Source organism: Oryctolagus cuniculus, chromosome 15, assembly GCF_964237555.1.
Source record: "Oryctolagus cuniculus chromosome 15, mOryCun1.1, whole genome shotgun sequence".
NCBI classification, from domain to species: domain Eukaryota; kingdom Metazoa; phylum Chordata; class Mammalia; order Lagomorpha; family Leporidae; genus Oryctolagus; species Oryctolagus cuniculus.
Window position 1 is genome coordinate 53,160,061 of NC_091446.1, and position 17,288 is coordinate 53,177,348.

General features: G+C 39.8%; 1 protein-coding gene across 3 annotated transcripts; it reads left to right on the forward strand.

The window, feature by feature from the left end:
- Positions 1-408: 408 nt before the first annotated feature.
- On the forward strand, positions 409-17,002 carry CDK1 (cyclin dependent kinase 1). Of its 3 annotated transcripts, none has more exons than XM_070058335.1 (8): positions 409-564; positions 2,800-2,861; positions 7,478-7,634; positions 9,319-9,442; positions 13,063-13,233; positions 14,559-14,722; positions 14,834-14,975; positions 16,648-17,002. In XM_070058335.1, the coding sequence occupies exons 2-8, from the start codon at positions 2,825-2,827 to the stop codon at positions 16,744-16,746; spliced, it is 894 nt and encodes a 297-aa protein (XP_069914436.1). In that variant the 5' UTR covers positions 409-564; positions 2,800-2,824; the 3' UTR covers positions 16,747-17,002. The 3 variants fall into 3 exon arrangements, with proteins under 3 accessions (XP_069914436.1, XP_002718519.1, XP_069914437.1); XM_002718473.5 differs by having other exon boundaries at positions 534-677; XM_070058336.1 differs by lacking the exon at positions 409-564 and adding an exon at positions 583-762.
- Positions 17,003-17,288: the final 286 nt, after the last annotated feature.

Consider the following 17,288-nt stretch of genomic DNA (forward strand, 5'->3'; position numbering starts at 1 on the left):
CTGTAAGTTCAAAAGTTTCATAGATGAGTCAAAAACAACCACAGCTATGTATGCATACGCATATAAATTTAAAATCGGAAATTTTTGTTTACACTTTGGTGGACATTTTCGTGGACATGAGAGTTTCTCATTATTTCTTTAGTAAATATGCTCCTTTGGCCTAGCCTGGAAATCACATCACTCACTTAGAAAAACCTAAGTATACACTACCCCTAAGTATTAGAAGTTCTGGCAACTCGATGTAAGTGCAGTTTCACTTGTGTGATGAGCTGTTTGAGTGCCATCAAGTTAAACTGCTCGAGACAGGGAGAGAATCAAAACAGAACGAACGATCCATTCCCGATGACTAGAAACAGGAGGACGACGCCTTCCTGGAATGCAAGAGGGCGCCTGCGTTCTGATTCAGTTGGCGCCCGCCCTCCTGCTTTTTTTCCAGCCGCCGTTTCCTCTTTCTTTCGCGCTCTGGCTACCCGGGAAGCCCCTCCCAAGCCCAGCCGGCCTCTGATTGGTGTCTTTGAAAGTCTACGAGCCCTGTGATTGGTGGGTCTGGGTCCCTTTAGCGCGGTGAGTTTGAAACTGCTCGCACTTAGTTTCAAAGCTGGCTCTGGCAAGTTGAGCTTAGAGCTTCGCGGACGTGGTTATCTGGCGCCGCGGCCGCCGCGGAGAGAACAAGCCGGGTAGAGTTACTGCAGGGCGGCGGGGGTCGTGCCTGCCGGGCGTCCTCTCTCCAGGGGCCGGCCTGGGGTCTCCCTTGGGCGGCGAGTACGGAGGGAGGGCATGCTCTCGGGGAGGCTGGGGATCCGGGGTGGGTGCAGGGCCAGGCTGGGCGCTCAGCCCGGCCCGGGGCTTGGGTTTCGGAGGGGCCGGGGGGCGCCCCTCCGTGCGCGGTTACCTGGGGAGGGCTGGGGCTGCCCTCGGCCTCGTAGTCGGCCCGCGGGGGTGGCCGACCCCGCTTGAGACGGCTCTGGGCGGTGATGGAGGCAGAAAGCCAGGCGTTGGGTCGAGCACGCTGAGCCCCCGCCGCCTGGCAGGCGCAGCCGCAGGCCCCGCGCCCCGCGCGCTCCGCTTCCGGCGGGGGGATGGGAAGCCGCCCGCACCTGGGCCAGGTGCGCACCCAGCGAGTTCACACGCGCAGACTCCCGCGAGTGAGGCGACTGCGTGAACCCGGCCCTGTCGGGCCGGGCTGGGCTCTGCCTGCGACCCTCGCGCTCCCAGCGCTTTTAAGAACGCTAAGGCACAAGGCTGAGGTTTTATTTATTTATTTTTTTTAATTGTGGAGCTGGCAAAAAGCGGAAAGCTGAGAAATGCCGAGCAAATTAACACGTTTTGCATTTTAATAAGTACGAGTCGTTTCTTAAAATCCAGTGCCAGTTTGCGCCGTGCACTTCTTATATCCTGAGACCTGGAGGTCTCTGGGTAGGGAGGTGGGGGGGGGGTCACCGTTGATTTTATTTTATTTTTTTTTTTTACATCTGCAGCTGGTAGTACAGAGCCCCAGGAGACATTCGAAAGGCATACAGGGCAGCTTCCTTTATTATAATTATTATAACTGGGTAATGGTGGGAGAGTAATTGAGCCCAACTTTGAGTTGATTTTTAGCTACTTGTTCAAACGAGTTCAGTTGTGTGCTGTGGGTATGTTCAATCTGGTCATTGAGGACAAAGAGAAGCGTCCACTGCCATTTTGTAAAATTATAAATGGCTAAGAGTGGCACTCATGACCACGGGAGTGCAGCTCTGCTCGTTTAAAAATTTTTTTCGAAACCGCTTCTTGGATTGATTTTTCTTTGCCAATGAATATGAGAAATGGAACTTCTTAAGGGATTAGTTGCTAGCTTTTATGATCATTAGAACTGTGGAATTTCATTTTCTTGTATCTCTGCTATTTCCTACTTCTGCAAATATATATATATATATTTTCCTCTCTTGGAAAAAATATATATATATGCAAACTCACATGTTTGCTGAAAACAAAGGAGAAAGATTGTTATTTGCAAGTGTAAACAGATGTTTTTTAAAAGCTTTAAACAAAACTTAATGGGTAAATAACCTCACCCCATTTTAGTTCCTTCTTATGACTTTAAAAAAAAGTTTGTTTTGAAGCATCTTTGTAAAAACACCCAAAAGCTGTACAAATTCAGTCATTTAACATTTGTTGAAATATTTGTGTGTAATCCCATTATACACTGGTACTACTGTAAAAACATTCTGGTTTTTGTTTGAGAAGAGTAAATAAGTTGATGTCTGAATTTGGATTAATTTGATTGGAAGATTTTAAATACTAATATCAGCATGGAATATATGCATTTCCGATGTTTTAGAGCTAAGAAGGATGGGAAAATCTTTTTTTTTTAATTTTTTTTATTTACTTGAAAGAGAGTTACAGAGAGAGGTAGAGACAGAGAGAGAGGTCTTATATCCGCTGGTTCACTCCCCAGATGGCCGCTACGGCTGGAGCTGCGCTGATCCAGAGCCAGAAACTTACTCCAGGTCTCCCATGCGGGTGCAGGGCCCAAGCACCTGGGCCATCCTCCACTGCCCTCCCAGGCCATAGCAGAGAGCTGGACTGGAAGAGGAGCAACTGGGACTAGAACCAGTGCCCATATGGGATGCTTTAACCCACTGTGCCATAGTGCCGGCCCCAAGATGGGAAAGTCTTATTCCAGGAGTCTTTTTCTTTACCTTTGTAAATATTTTAACATAATAACTAATGTTTATAGTACTTAACTATACATTGCAGGAAGCACTATACCTTTGAGTTATTGCCATATAATCAAAGCTATTTTTCCTCTCATTTTAGGATCTACCATACCTACTGATTAACTATGGAGGATTATACCAAAATCGAGAAAATTGGAGAAGGTGAGTGATTTTAAAAATACAGGTTTTTTAAAAATAGAAAAATGATCATTTATATCATGGAGACATGTAAATATTGGAATAATGTGCAGTGGTATATGTTCTTTACTATTAACAGTTAAAGAGAATTGAAATTATACTCTGATGGCCTTCCTTTCCGTTCCTTCTGTAATCTTACATATTTCTGATACTGAAAAAACAGCAGTTAAAATATGATCTTAAATTTAATGTTACAGGCATTTAGTGGAGTCACAAGACCCCTTTTCTTTCAGACACTATGATAGTGTTAAGTCCTTGGATCTCAGTTTCTGCCCCTGCAAATGGAGATGATTGTACTCACAAGATGGTTGTACAATGACAGAGTATGGAAGGTATCTGTTTGCTTTAATCTCAGAAAACCATCAGGTGTTAACCATTTGTTATTACTGTGATCACCATCTCCCCAACTATCTCTACAATGGTAACCTCATCTAATGACACTCTAATTTGTAATTTGGGGGGGGGGGTCCTAATTGGCTCTGCTGTTTGGCCCGTGGACCTTTGGCAGTGACCTTTTTTCCTGGGAAGCAGTAACCCTCTACTGGATTCACTTTGCATCTCCTTTTCTAGTCCAGAGAGCATTTTGTAGTTCTGTGTGCATCCTCCTTGATGTCCTTAATGCTACATTGTATGCTCCATAAGCGCTAGAATTTTTGTCTTGTTCACATTGTGTGCTCACTGCTTGGGATAGTGTTACTTCCACAGGAGATATTCAGATATTTGGTAATAACTATTTTCCTTTTTTTTTTTTTTTAATCTTTTTCTGTTTGGTATAGTTTTGGGTACTCTTGTGCCTAGTTGAACTTGTGGAAATAATTTGAGGCCAAGATGATACCTTCTACATAGGATTTTATTTTGTTTCTACCAGGTCTCTGGTTAAAGATTGGTATTAAAATACTGGTATTTTTCTCCCCTTAATTTTATTTATTTATTTATTTTATTTTATTTTATTTGAATGGAAAAGTTAGGAGGATAGAGAGATCTTCCCATCTGCAGTTTACTTCCCAAATGGCAGCCATGGCCAGGGCTGGGCTAGATACAAGCCATGATCCTGAAACTCCATCTGGATCTCCTGTGTGGGTTCAGGGGCCCAAATACTGGGCCATCTTCCGCTTTCCAGGTGCATTAGCAGGGAGCTGGATCAGACGTGGAGCATTCAGGACTGCAACCCACATAGGATGGTGCCCACATAGGTTGCCAGTATTATGGGCAGCATTGTAACCTGCTGTGCCTCAACATAAGCCCCCTGCTTTGAAAAAAAATTTTTTTTTAAGATTTATGTATTTGAAAGAGTTACACAGAGAGAGAAGGAGAGGCAGAGAGAGAGGTCTTCATCCGCTGGTTCACTCCCCAATTGGCCGTAATGGCCAGAGCTGCTCTGCTCAGGAACTAGGAGTTGCTGGGTCTCCAACATGGTGCAGAGACCCAAGGACCTGGGCCATCTTCTGCTGCTTTCCCAGGCCAAACCAGAGAGCTGGATGGGAAGTGGAGCAGCCGGGACTCAAACTGGCACCCATATGGAATGTTGACACAGCAGGCTTTACCTGCTACGCCGCAACTCTGGCCCCTTGAACATTTCTAAAGCTACAGTTAGGGTGAAAGATTTATATGGTGAAACTGTAGTACCTTTACCAGGATGTTAATGTTTTGTCAACTTTATTATTTCTATGAGTGTTAGCTGTTGATTTTCCTTTTGATCCATTTGAAATAAATTATAGAGATAAACTTTCCCCTAAGTCCTTCTTGTGTTTTACAAAGATTCACCTAAGGTAATCCATTTCATTTGGTATTTAGTTCCTCTAGCACAGCCCATCTGCCTTTCCCCTCTCATGACCTTGATATGTTTGAAAACCTAGTTTATTTCTTAAATATGTTCATACTCTTCTCATTTCAAATATTGCAAAGTTGTTTTTGTTTTCCGAAGTCTGAGTTTTGTTATACTAATCTTTGAACTCCTGGTCTTAAGAAAAAGTCTTTCAGGTTCTAGAGAGTAGCTGTACTCATGATGGTAGAACTTTACCTGGCAGTTGGGTTATTAGAAAGGTTTTCTGCTTACCATTCATGGCCTCTATAGTCTGACAACATTTTTTATTTTATTTTTTTATTTCCAAGGGTAACTCTTCTGTTTATGTTAGATTTATCTCCTTCCAGGCTTTTCTGTGTTAGGGTTACTCTTCTATAATCCTATTAAGCTAGTATTTCCCTTTTGCTTCCTTAATTAGTAAGTTACTTAAAATGTTTCTATATCTAGAGTGTTCATTTTAGAGCATATATGGCATATTTTGTAAATAATTTTGATGACAAACCAATAGAATGGTTCTACTTTGTTTAATTCCTATTCTGTTAGCTCAGAAAGAAGTGATGGTTCAGAAAAAGAGACCTAGAACATAAATGATCTTTAAAATTTAATTCAATAAATACTGAGTGTTGGTTCCTAGTTAACCAATTATTATGACTTAATTTTGTAAATTGGAACCAGAGGAGATTGTATACATAAGGGAGAGGAAAGAATATTAGAGGAAAATTATTCTGAATTTACGATGAACTGCTTATTTGATTATATTATGCAAATTATCTTCTTGACAGCTTTAACAGTATGCCAGAATGTGTATACTGGCTTACCTACCTTTTGTATTTAACGTAAGTATATAACTCTCAAAAAGAATACAAATTTTTTAAGTGTACAGAAAGTTACCTACTTGTAGGATGACTGTGAGGATTAAGTTTTCTCAGTTCTTTAATATGCAAATAATTTTGTGATTCAAAGTCAATCCAAAATTTAGTCAAGTAGCATAATAGGGATTTTTTTTTTTTTTTTTTTTTTTTAATAGGCAGAGTGGACAGTGAGAGAGAGAGACAGAGAGAGAAAGGTCTTCCTTTTGCCGCTGGTTCACCCTCCAATGGCCGCCGCTGCAGCCGGCGCACCGCGCTGATCCTGGCAGGAGCCAGGAGCCAGGTGCTTTTCCTGGTCTCCCATGGGGTGCAGGGCCCAAGCACCTGGGCCATCCTCCACTGCACTCCCTGGCCATAGCAGAGAGCTGGCCTGGAAGAGGGGCAACCGGGACAGAATCCGGCGCCCCGACCGGGACTAGAACCCGGTGTGCCGGCGCCGCAAGGTGGAGGATTAGCCTATTGAGCCACGGCGCCGGCCCCATAATAGGGATTTTTATCTTATGTCTTTAAAATGATTTTGGTATTTAGGAAGACTTATGCAGAATTTTTTTTTTTTTTTTTTTTTTTTTTTTTTTTTTTTTGACAGGCAGAGTGGACAGAGAGACAGAGAGAAAGGTCTTCCTTTTGCCGTTGGTTCACCCTCCAATGGCCGCCGCGGCTGGCGCACTGCGGCCGGCACACTGCGCTGATCCGATGGCAGGAGCCAGGTGCTTCTCCTGGTCTCCCATGGGGTGCAGGGCCCAAGCACCTGGGCCATCCTCCACTGCACTCCCTGGCCATAGCAGAGAGCTGGCCTGGAAGAGGGGCAACCGGGACAGAATCCGGTGCCCCGACCGGGACTAGAACCCGGTGTGCCGGCACCGCTAGGCGGAGGATTAGCCTAGTGAGCCGCGGCGCCGGCAACAGAATTTCTTTTAAAAATATTAGAACAAAGATTATGTGGTATGGGTTTGCAGCCTAAAGATCTTAACTAAATAGTTGATACTTTGTTAGTGGTTCTTAGTCATTTTTATCACTACCTTCTGGGAAAACTGACAAAACCCATAGAATAGACCTCCCTAGGGAAATGTAGTCTACTCTCTCCTAAAGTATACTGATGTCATGGAAAGCAAAATCTGTTAAATAAAATTTTTTATGTAATTAAGGATTTCAGGACCTCCTTTAAAAAACTGATACCTCAATTTAAAAAGCACTTAGCTGGGTTACTAAGTGTAACATATGTGTGAATTTGGTTTAACGAACTAGCCAATCTATTTATTATTCTTATGTATCCATCTCCCAATATACTCTATTTCTTATATTGACATTATTACATTATCTAAAGCTTATCTATGTTTTCATCCACTTCCAAATGGGTGTGAAATTTTCCTACTATGTAGTAGATAATGTGAGCTTTATTAATACATATATAACTAAATGTCTTATTTTGAATCTTCATTGTTTTCTGGATGAGGCTTGTTGATTGTATTTTTGATGCATATAAAATAGCATGAAAAGCACAACGCTGTCTATATCAGCTACTCTGAAAATGTCAAGGCGATTCTTGTCAGTAATATTTTCGGAGTCCAAGTCTTTATACTGTTTGGGACCTGATTCATTGTTGGGTATGATGTTTGATGAGATACATTATAATTTGTGCAAGTTCTACTTGTAAATGCAGGAACATTAAATGGTAGTTTATATGTGTGGGAAACTTATGACTATGAATTTTATTTCTAAACCATATACATGATATGTTGTGTTATCCTCAGTTTCTTTTTGGAAGCAATGAGTGAATAGTTGATAATTCCTATCTGTTGATAGCAGACATTTCTATTGTATGACACCTTATGGGATTTAATCATTTAAAGAACCTTCTAGGTTGTGGGGGTGTGTCACATAGTAGAAATTTACTTTGTCTATTTCAGGTACCTATGGAGTTGTATATAAGGGTAGACACAAAACTACAGGCCAAGTGGTAGCTATGAAGAAAATCAGACTAGAAAGTGAAGAGGAAGGGGTTCCTAGTACTGCAATTCGGGAAATTTCTCTATTAAAAGAACTTCGTCATCCAAATATAGTCAGGTATGGTATATCTGAGTTTAAACCATTTTTCTACACACAATTTTGAATGAATTTCAATGTGAGAATTTTTGCATTTGCTTAATTTTTATCTAAAGTAGAAAAGAGACATTTTTGTTAATTGATAATGCTGTGCATAGGCAAAATACTATTAAAGCAGCAAAAGAGGGGCTGGCATTATGGGATAGTAGATAAAGCCATTTATGATGCCAGTATCCCATATGGGTGCTGGTTTGAGTTCCAGCTGCTGCACTTCCAATCCATCTCCCTGCTAATTCACCTGGGAAGGTAGCAGAAGATGGTCCAAGCGATTGGGCACCTGCCACCCACATGGGAGACCTGGGTGAAGCTCCTGACTTCAGCCCGGCCCCGCACTGGCTGTTGGGGCCATTTGGGAACCAGTAGATGGAAGATTTCTGTCTCTATCTGTAACTCAGCCTTTCAAAGAAATAAATAAATCTTTAAAGCAAACAATAGAGTGAAAGAATTATTAGAGAGGCATGGTAATAAGAATTAGTACTAGGTCCTGAAAAGCAAGGTAAAATAGCAATGGAAGAAAAGAAGCCCTTTTCAGAAAGCTTTAACTCCCAGCCTGGGAGCTCTAGTTTCTGGAGGTGCCTTCATCAGCCCTAAGGCAGGCAGCCAAGTTGGATGAAAAGCAGAAAATGCTTTCCTTTAAGTATTTGAATTGGATGCTTTAGGGAAGCTATGTTGCTAGTGATCTAAGTTAAAATCTAATTTAATTGCATTTTGCTAAGCTGGAGATAGGGAACAGCCCTTAAGGTCAGATAATACTCTAAAATTCCTCTGTATTACTTCAGTGGCAAGACAGCGAGCAACCAACCTAGATATGTTTTTTGAATACAGATTATTTAAGTTAACACCTCCTGTAAAATAAGAATTTTATTATAATTTTTTAAAAAATTTTAGGGGCTAGCATTGTACAGTGTGCTACCACCTGTAATGCCAGCATCCCATATGATAGCCGGTTCAAGTCCCAGTTGCTCCACTTCCAATCCAGCTCTGCTAATGTGCCTGGGAAAGCAGTGGAAGATGGCCCAAGTCCTTGGGCATCTGCACCCACCTGTGATACCTGGATAAAACTTGTGGCTCCTGCTTTGGCCTGGCCCAGCCCTGGCTGTTGGGGCCATCTGGGAAGTGAACCAGTGAATGGAAGATCTCTGTAACTCTGCCTTTCACATAAATATAAAAACAAATATTTTAAAAAAAATTTGGGAGACAGAGAAAAAAGGTGGAGAAGTCTCCCATCTGCTGGTAAACTCTACAAATGCCTGCAAGAACTAAATCAGGAGTTAGGAACACAATTCAGGTCTCCCATGTGGGTGGCAGGAAACCAACTAATTGAGCCGCCACTACTGCCTCCCTGAGGTCTGCCTTGTAGGAAACTAGAATAAGAAACTAGAGCAAGGGGTTGAAAGTGGTTATTCTGGTGTGGATCCTAACCTGGTGGTCACTGCTAGGCCAAATGCTTGCCTGAAGGTTTAATTTTAAATTATTGTCCTGAGATTTCCTTCTCAAATTCTATTTTTGTATTAAGGTTTTCTCTACTTGGGAAGCTACCAATCTCCCCACATTTTGTATGATATTCACTGAGGCTTGCAGTAGTTTTATTTTGTGATAAAAATGCTTGCTGGACTTTTGTTCATGTAATTGTTTTCTTCTTCAGTCTTCAAGATGTGCTTATGCAAGATTCCAGGTTATATCTCATCTTTGAATTCCTTTCCATGGATCTCAAGAAGTACTTGGATTCAATCCCTCCTGGTCAGTTCATGGATTCTTCGCTTGTTAAGGTAAGAGTCTTCCCATAACTTTGAATACTTAGTCTCTGTGAATGTGAAGAGACTACTCTGTAGAGGTCCTCGCGTTTTGCGGGAATTTGCTTAGAGGAAGTGTTAGTAAGTAGAATAATGAAAAAAAAATTGTTTTCCTTCCACAATTTTTATGCTTTATATGTTGACAGCCATTTTGTTACCAAGTGGTGCCTGAGATAACATAACTGTAAAGTATGCGGTTTTGGAAATTAAGTGTAGTCAGCTTTTGGGTTCTAAAATAATATACTTAGATAAGCTATTTCTAAAGGAAGGAGATTTTATTTGGGACTTATGTTCAGTATACGATTCTGGTGTTCTTGCTGGCAGTTCCAGGGTAGCACAGGGCATCACCTAGAAAGAGGGGAGCCCATAAAGCCACCATGATTTGACCATGGGGTTTCCATACTAACAATCCCAATTTTTCCCAAAAAGCTCCATCTTCAGCCACCATAATTGGATTAAATGTTTGTCCTTTTAGTGCCATTTACATGAGGCTTTAGGAACAGACATGAGGATTTAGGGGACAAGTACTATTCAAACTAATATCAAAAGCATAGCGCCATAGTCTTTCTGGTATTGATCAAATATGTGTTTAGCAAAGTAAAAAGTTCAGGATAGGATGAGGATGGAAAGCTGATCTATTTTTTTTAAAGATTTATTTGAAAGGCAGAGTTACACAGAGAGAAGGAGAGGCAGAGAGAGAGAGAGAGGTCTTCATCTGTTGGTTTACTCCCCAACTGGCTGCAGTGGCTGGAGCTGAGCCGATCCAAAGTCAGGAGCCAGGAGCTTCTTCCAGATTTCCCATGTGGATGCAGGGGTCCAAGGTCTTGGGACATCTTCTACTGCTTCCTCAGGCCATAGCAGAGAGCTGGATTGGAAATGGAGCAGCTGGGACTCAAACCGGTGCCCATATGCGATGCTGGCACTGCAGGTGGCAGCTTTACCAATTACACCACAGCACTATCCCCTCTATTTTGTTCTTTGAAAATATTTCAGAGCTGGCACCGCAGCTCACTAGGCTAATTCTCCGCCTTGCGGCGCCGGCACACCAGGTTCTAGTCCCGGTCGGGGCGCTGGATTCTGTCCCAGTTGCCCCTCTTCCAGGCCAGCTCTCTGCTGTGGCCAGGGAGTAAGGTGGAGGATGGCCCAAGTACTTGGGCCCTGCACCCCATGGGAGACCAGGAGAAGTACCTGGCTCCTGCCATTGGATCAGCGCGATGCGCCAGCCGCAGCTCGCCAGCCGCGGAGGCCATTGGAGGGTGAACCAACGGCAAAGGAAGACCTTTCTCTCTGTCTCTCTCTCTCTCTGTCCACTCTGCCTGTCAAAAAAAAATTTCAGTTACTTTGTTGTAGACATTTATTATATACAACTCTGAACCACTCCTTAGAGATAGCTGATGAGTTTTATTCACTATTTTATACTTTTATGTACACATATGTATAAGCATGTATACTTTTCTATGCATGGGATTTTATTTACATAAGGAGTCTTCACAAAATTTTATGGAAAATGACACTATGAAGAAACCGCCTGGATTTCCTAATTTTTGCACCAAAAGGATTTATTTGAAAGCAGAGTGACAGATCTCAGCCAGACTGAAGCTAGGAACTCCATCCAGGTCTCCCACACAGGTTGCAGGGGCTCAAATACTTGAGCCAGCATCTCTGCGTTCCAGGCACACTAACAGAGTGCTGGGTCCAAAGCTGAGCAGCTGGAATTCAAACTGGCGCTCCAGCTGGGTGTCCTAAGCAACAGCTGTTGTACCAGTACTGCAACATCTGCCCCTAGACTTATCTTTTAGTGCCATTTTTTTTAATACTTTTTGAAATTCCCTTTTATGTACATAAAGTTTTTTGCTACTATACCTTTTTTGGTATCAAATGTTAACATATAGAAATTACTAGTGCTTATCTTTTTGATATAATTATTTAGACATTTCCAAATTGATAGACATCTTAGTTATTTTCAGGCTTGGTAGTTTTTGCTCTTAAGAACAGGGTTGTAGTACATACCATTGTATGTATAATTCTTGTATGCTACTTTATAGAACTGGAATTGATGGGTTGAAGATGCTTATCTACATTTAAGATCTTGATAACTATTACTAGTTGACCTCTAAAACATTGTTGCAATTTATTAAGTATTCATGTTGTGTAATAGTTATTAGTATGTCATTGCCAAAATTTGGTTTTATCAGTCTTTCAAACATTTTAGCAATCTGTTATGTAAAATGGCATATTAATATTTTAATGTTAGAATTTATATGACATTGAATGTTTTTTATATTTAGCCATTTAAATTCAGACTAGACATAGACTCCCAAGTTTTCTATTAGGTTTCTTTTCACTGATTTCAAGGATCCTCTTGCTGGGTAACATGTTGAAAATATTCCTTTCATTAGCTTTTTTGTCTTTGACTTGTTAATGAATGGTACATGTCTAATACTTTAATATATTTAATATTGTATGACCTTTGGACTTTCTTAAAAGATGAATTGCACTCATTTAAATATATTATCTAAATATCCTTTTTGCCATTTCTCTTGGAATGTGACCACTGTTGTCAAAAATAAAATGAATATGTAAAGATAAAAGACAGAAATGTCAAAGACCAACAGTTGGTATAAGTATAAAAAATGCTTAAGAAACTTTTATAAGAGATTTTTTTCTTTTTTCTTTTTTTTAAGATTTATTTATTTATTTGAAAGTCAGAGTTACACAGGGAGAAAAGGAGAGGCAGAGAGAGAGGTCTTCCATCCGATGGTTCACTCCTCAATTGACCGCAATGGCGGGGGCTGCGCTGATTTGAAGCCAGGAGCCAGGAGCTTCCTTTGGGTCTCCCATGCAGGGGCCCAAGGACTTAGGCCGTCTACTGCTTTCTCAGGCCACAGCAGAGAGCTGGATTGGAAGTGGAGCAGCCTGGTCTTGAACCCAGGCCCATATGGGATGCCAGGGCGCTAACCCGCTAGCCACAGCACCAGCCCTGAGATTGATTTATTTCAAAGGCAGAGTGACAGAGACAGAGAGAGCTCTCCATCTGCTAGTTTGCCCACAACAGCTGGGGCTGGGCCAGGCCAAAGCCAGGAGCTGGAAATCCCATGTTTCTCCTACATCGGTGGCAGAAACCCAAGCACTTGGGCCATCATCTGCTGTATGTAGTAAGAAGCTGGATCAGAGTTGGAGGCAGAACTTGGTCCCGGGCACTCAGATATGCAGGTGTCCTAAGTGGCAACTTAACCTGTGGCTCATAACTGTTGCCCCAAGAAATTTCCATTTAGAAATGTATCTTAAGACTTAGGATCAGATCATTGTGTGAAGGTACTTCAAAACATTTGTTTGACTATGGAATTGTAAGTTTAATTTGGTGCAAAAAAAAAAAAAACCCTTGAAATTCATGCTTTGTTTGTTTATATGTGCATTTTCCATGAAGACCTCTTGCATACATGAATGTCCTACCCCGCAATGTTTATCAGTCTAGAGTGACGTGAAAGCTTTTTTTGGTAGTTAAATTATTTTTCTGCATTGTCTTTGAAACAAACCAATGAAAATTATTTAGAAAATCATATGGTATAAATTTTATATATAATTTCTTCTTCCAGAGTTATTTATACCAGATCCTACAGGGGATTGTGTTTTGTCACTCTAGAAGAGTTCTTCATAGAGATTTAAAACCTCAAAATCTATTGATTGATGACAAAGGAACCATTAAACTGGCTGATTTTGGCCTTGCCAGAGCTTTTGGAATACCTATTAGAGTGTATACACATGAGGTAAGTAGACTAGTCAGTTTAGGTGCTTTGAATATGTGTGATTGCTGGGTTTTCTATATTTCATTAAATCAAGTAAAAAAGCTATACAGAAAGATTTCTACTTTGTAACGATATCTCAGTTTATTGCCTCTCAGTTCCAAATTTACTAGGCATTGCATGCTATGTGAAGATGGAACTGGAACCTTTAAATATGACTTTTCTTTGCCAGTTGCTGTATTAAGATTTGTCAGTAGAGGATATTAGAAGGAAGTTCTTGCTAGTGTGTATCTTTTACAAATATTTCTTACAAACCAGTCTTACTCTTCATATTAAACTTTTCCCATTTAATGATCGTGTTGTTTCCTCTATCCTAATTGGACCTGCTTGATACATCAAAAAACAAATTTTGTTTCTTAAGCGGGGCTGTTTAGAAGCTGTTGAATTTGAGTATAATAGTGGTTGGGCAGTGTTAACTGGATAACTTGGCGTTTATTTCCCATTTCTGGAGGGAAAGGCAACATACTGTCTTGTGCAGCTGTGCATCCCTCAGCACAGAGATTGTCTCGAGTGAAATTTAACCACATTCCTTTGGTTTGATGTCTTGACTTATTATTTCCCATGGTTATATAAGTAAGATTATTTGGTTCTCTGTGGCTTAAACAAATGCTACTAATCTTAATAGCTTTTTGAAAGATTTATTTATTTGGAAGGCAGAGTGACAGGTCTTCCATCTGCTGGTTCACTCCCCAGATGTCTGCAATAGTCAGGGCCAGGCCAGGTGGAAGCCAGGGTGTAGGAGCCTAAGTGCTCTGGCCATTATTCTCCTTCCTCCCAGGTATATTAGCAGGAAGCTGGGTTGGAATTTTAGTGACTGGTACTCTGAACCAAGGTGCTCTGCAGCTGTCCCAAGTGGCAGCGTCAGCCTCTGAACGCATTAGCTTTGTTCTAAGTTAGAAATGGTATCATCATGATTGAATATACAGAACTGTTGGCTTAATTCTAGATTACTAATAAATTATTATTTGACTAGTTACATGCTAGCAGTAAGCAGTGCAGCAGTTTGTATAGTGTCACTCCTAAATCCACTGTCATTTTTTTAAAATATAACATGCTTTGATGATCTCATTTTAATGATAAGAAAAACAAGAAAGATTTGGTATGCTTTTGTCTGTTTTTCTCTTGATGTGTAGAAGTTAGAAGTGACATTCAATTTAGTGTTCTGTATATAGTTTATTAACTTGGTGTTAACAGCTTTCTAAAGAGCCAGCCTAATGAAATATAAGTGTTTAAATGTAGGTAATTTGGTGCACCATGTTTATTTTCTGTAAAAATTTGCTTTGTAATAGGTAGTAACACTCTGGTATAGATCTCCAGAAGTATTGCTGGGGTCAGCTCGTTACTCTACTCCAGTTGACATTTGGAGTATAGGCACCATATTTGCAGAATTAGCAACTAAGAAACCACTTTTCCATGGAGATTCAGAAATTGATCAGCTCTTCAGGATTTTCAGGTATTTATTTATACCAAAATTGCTACCATGTTTGAAGTAATGCAGGCAACATGTATGTAAAAAGATGATATTTATGCTTTAACTGATGTTATGTTTTGCAATGGCTTTTAGAGCCTTGGGCACGCCCAATAACGAAGTGTGGCCAGAAGTGGAATCCTTACAGGACTATAAGAATACATTTCCTAAGTGGAAACCAGGAAGCTTGGCATCTCATGTCAAAAATTTGGATGAAAATGGCTTGGATTTGCTCTCGGTAAGCAGTGCCGTTTATACTTTAACCTTACTGATGATTCTGCACATATTCATTCAGTCCTTTGTTTACCTGGGGAATACTCTATTGTGTTACTGCCCCGTTTTAGACATCAAGAAACAGTAGTGGTTTTGAGAAGGGTTTTGGTTTTTGTTATGTGAGATGACTATAGGCAGTTTGAATTGCTAAGTTGTGGTGGCTTCCTTCTCAGCTTTTTTTGTCATTTACTATTAATTCCTTTTTAGTCTATCTTAGTCAAGTATTTTCTTACTGCCTGCTGTTTTTAGTTAATAAAGGAGTTTACAGCATGAATTCCATATCTCACTTGTTTCTCTATCAGAAAGGTTAGAATTGCTGTATCTCTTAAAAATCTTTCTCTTCTTTCACATTACTTCTGCCATTTAATGATTTTCTTTACAAATAAGCAAAAAATAGAGTAGAACCTCTTAGGATGGGAAAGGCCTTCTCCAGGAAGCTTACCATCTGTAAATCATACAACCAAATTAAGGTCAGATTTAGATTTTTCTCAGTTGCTTATAGTGACTGCCAGAGTCCTTTATCTGCCATTCAGGTCTTTGGTACAGTATGCTAGTATTGTTGATTGGACTTGAGGCTCTTCTACAGTTCTGGCCAGGCTGCTCTTCTGACTTCTACAATTCTTTGATTTTATTTCAGTTAAGGAAACAAAAGTCAAATACCGGAAAGTGGGTTTCTCTGTAGCCATAATTGACATCTTGATCCACATAGTTGTCCTGTGCATCACAGCATGTTTAGCAGCATCTATGCCCTCTACCCTCTAGATGTCAGTAGAACACTCTCCCCACTTAGGACAGCCAAAATGTCTCCTTATGGGCAAAGTCTTCCCCAGTTGAACCATCACTGCACTTCTTAAATTGGACATGATTTCCTATTTGTCATTCCTTAGCTATTATATGATCTTGGGCAAATGAACGCCTTTGAGCCTCAGGGTCCTCATTTGTATAGTGGGACTAATGCCAATCTTGTAAGGGATAAGTAGCCAAAACACTTCATACAGTGCTGAATACCTAAGGGTTAGGATGATGATTTGTTAGTAAAAGTATCTGTAGTCTGCTTCTTGATTTGATTTTCTTTTTTAAGATTAATAGTTCTTTCAGATAAAATTTAAAATCCGTCTTCAACTTTTTAGCTTTTTTGGTGATGTGTAAATTAACTTTAATACTAGGTTGTTTGACCGTTATTCATTTAGTGACTCATTTTTGGCCATGTGTATAACACATTATGCTGTGGATTTTCTCTTTAATGTGGAACTTGTTAGAAGCTATAGCAGAAACAACTGTAGTTAATTGTCACCATTGAAGAACGTTATAAATAACTCAGATGGTCATTTAATTCTCAGCATAAATATAATTAACTAGGTATCTTTCCTAAATTTATGTGATGCTTTTAAAGCTATCTTTGAATACTTGGGTCTTAGGATAATTTAACAAAAATTATTGTGATATTTATGATTTAGGAGCTACAGGGTGAACTCTGAGGGATAAGACATTTATGTAATAAATTAATGGAGATGTTCTTTTAGTAGATTTTCACTGAAATTATTAGGGCTTATTGATAAAAAAAGTTAAGGATTAAAGGAGATTTTAAAAAATGACTCATTTAATAAATAAGTATCTTTTTTCTTTTCCCCCTCCAGAAAATGTTAGTCTATGATCCTGCCAAACGGATTTCTGGCAAAATGGCACTAAATCATCCATATTTTAATGATTTGGACAATCAGATTAAGAAGATATAGCTCTTTGCCATTTCCACATTTGACGTTTCCAGATTGCTACACCGAGAATGAATAGTTGTATTTTTACTGTTAACTCTATTTTTGTCTTGTATATTTTTCTTTTCTATGTTGTAAAACTTAAGCTGTTCTTCTTTTTTCAAAACTGTAACTTAAAAATGTAAATATTGTTCTATATGAATTTAAATATAATAATTCTGTATATGTGTGTAGATCTTTCTGTAACAACTTTGTTACTATAATAAAACAATCAATCTAATATTGATGTCAGGAATTGAAGAAAATTTGAGGTAGCTTAAATCAGCTCAATCTTTACAGCAGTTCTGTTTTATATATAGTTGGAACTACTAAAATGTAGGAAAGTATACTAAGTTCCAAGTTTCATAATGCTTTGAAGAATTTTTATGCTCTGTGTTTTCTTGCCATATGGTAACTATACAACCTGCCTAAAGATGAATATTTTTCTGCTGGTATTTCAATTTGTGACTTAAATGTTTAAGCATCAGGATGGGAACACTAGACAGATTTGAAAAATAATGCTAAAT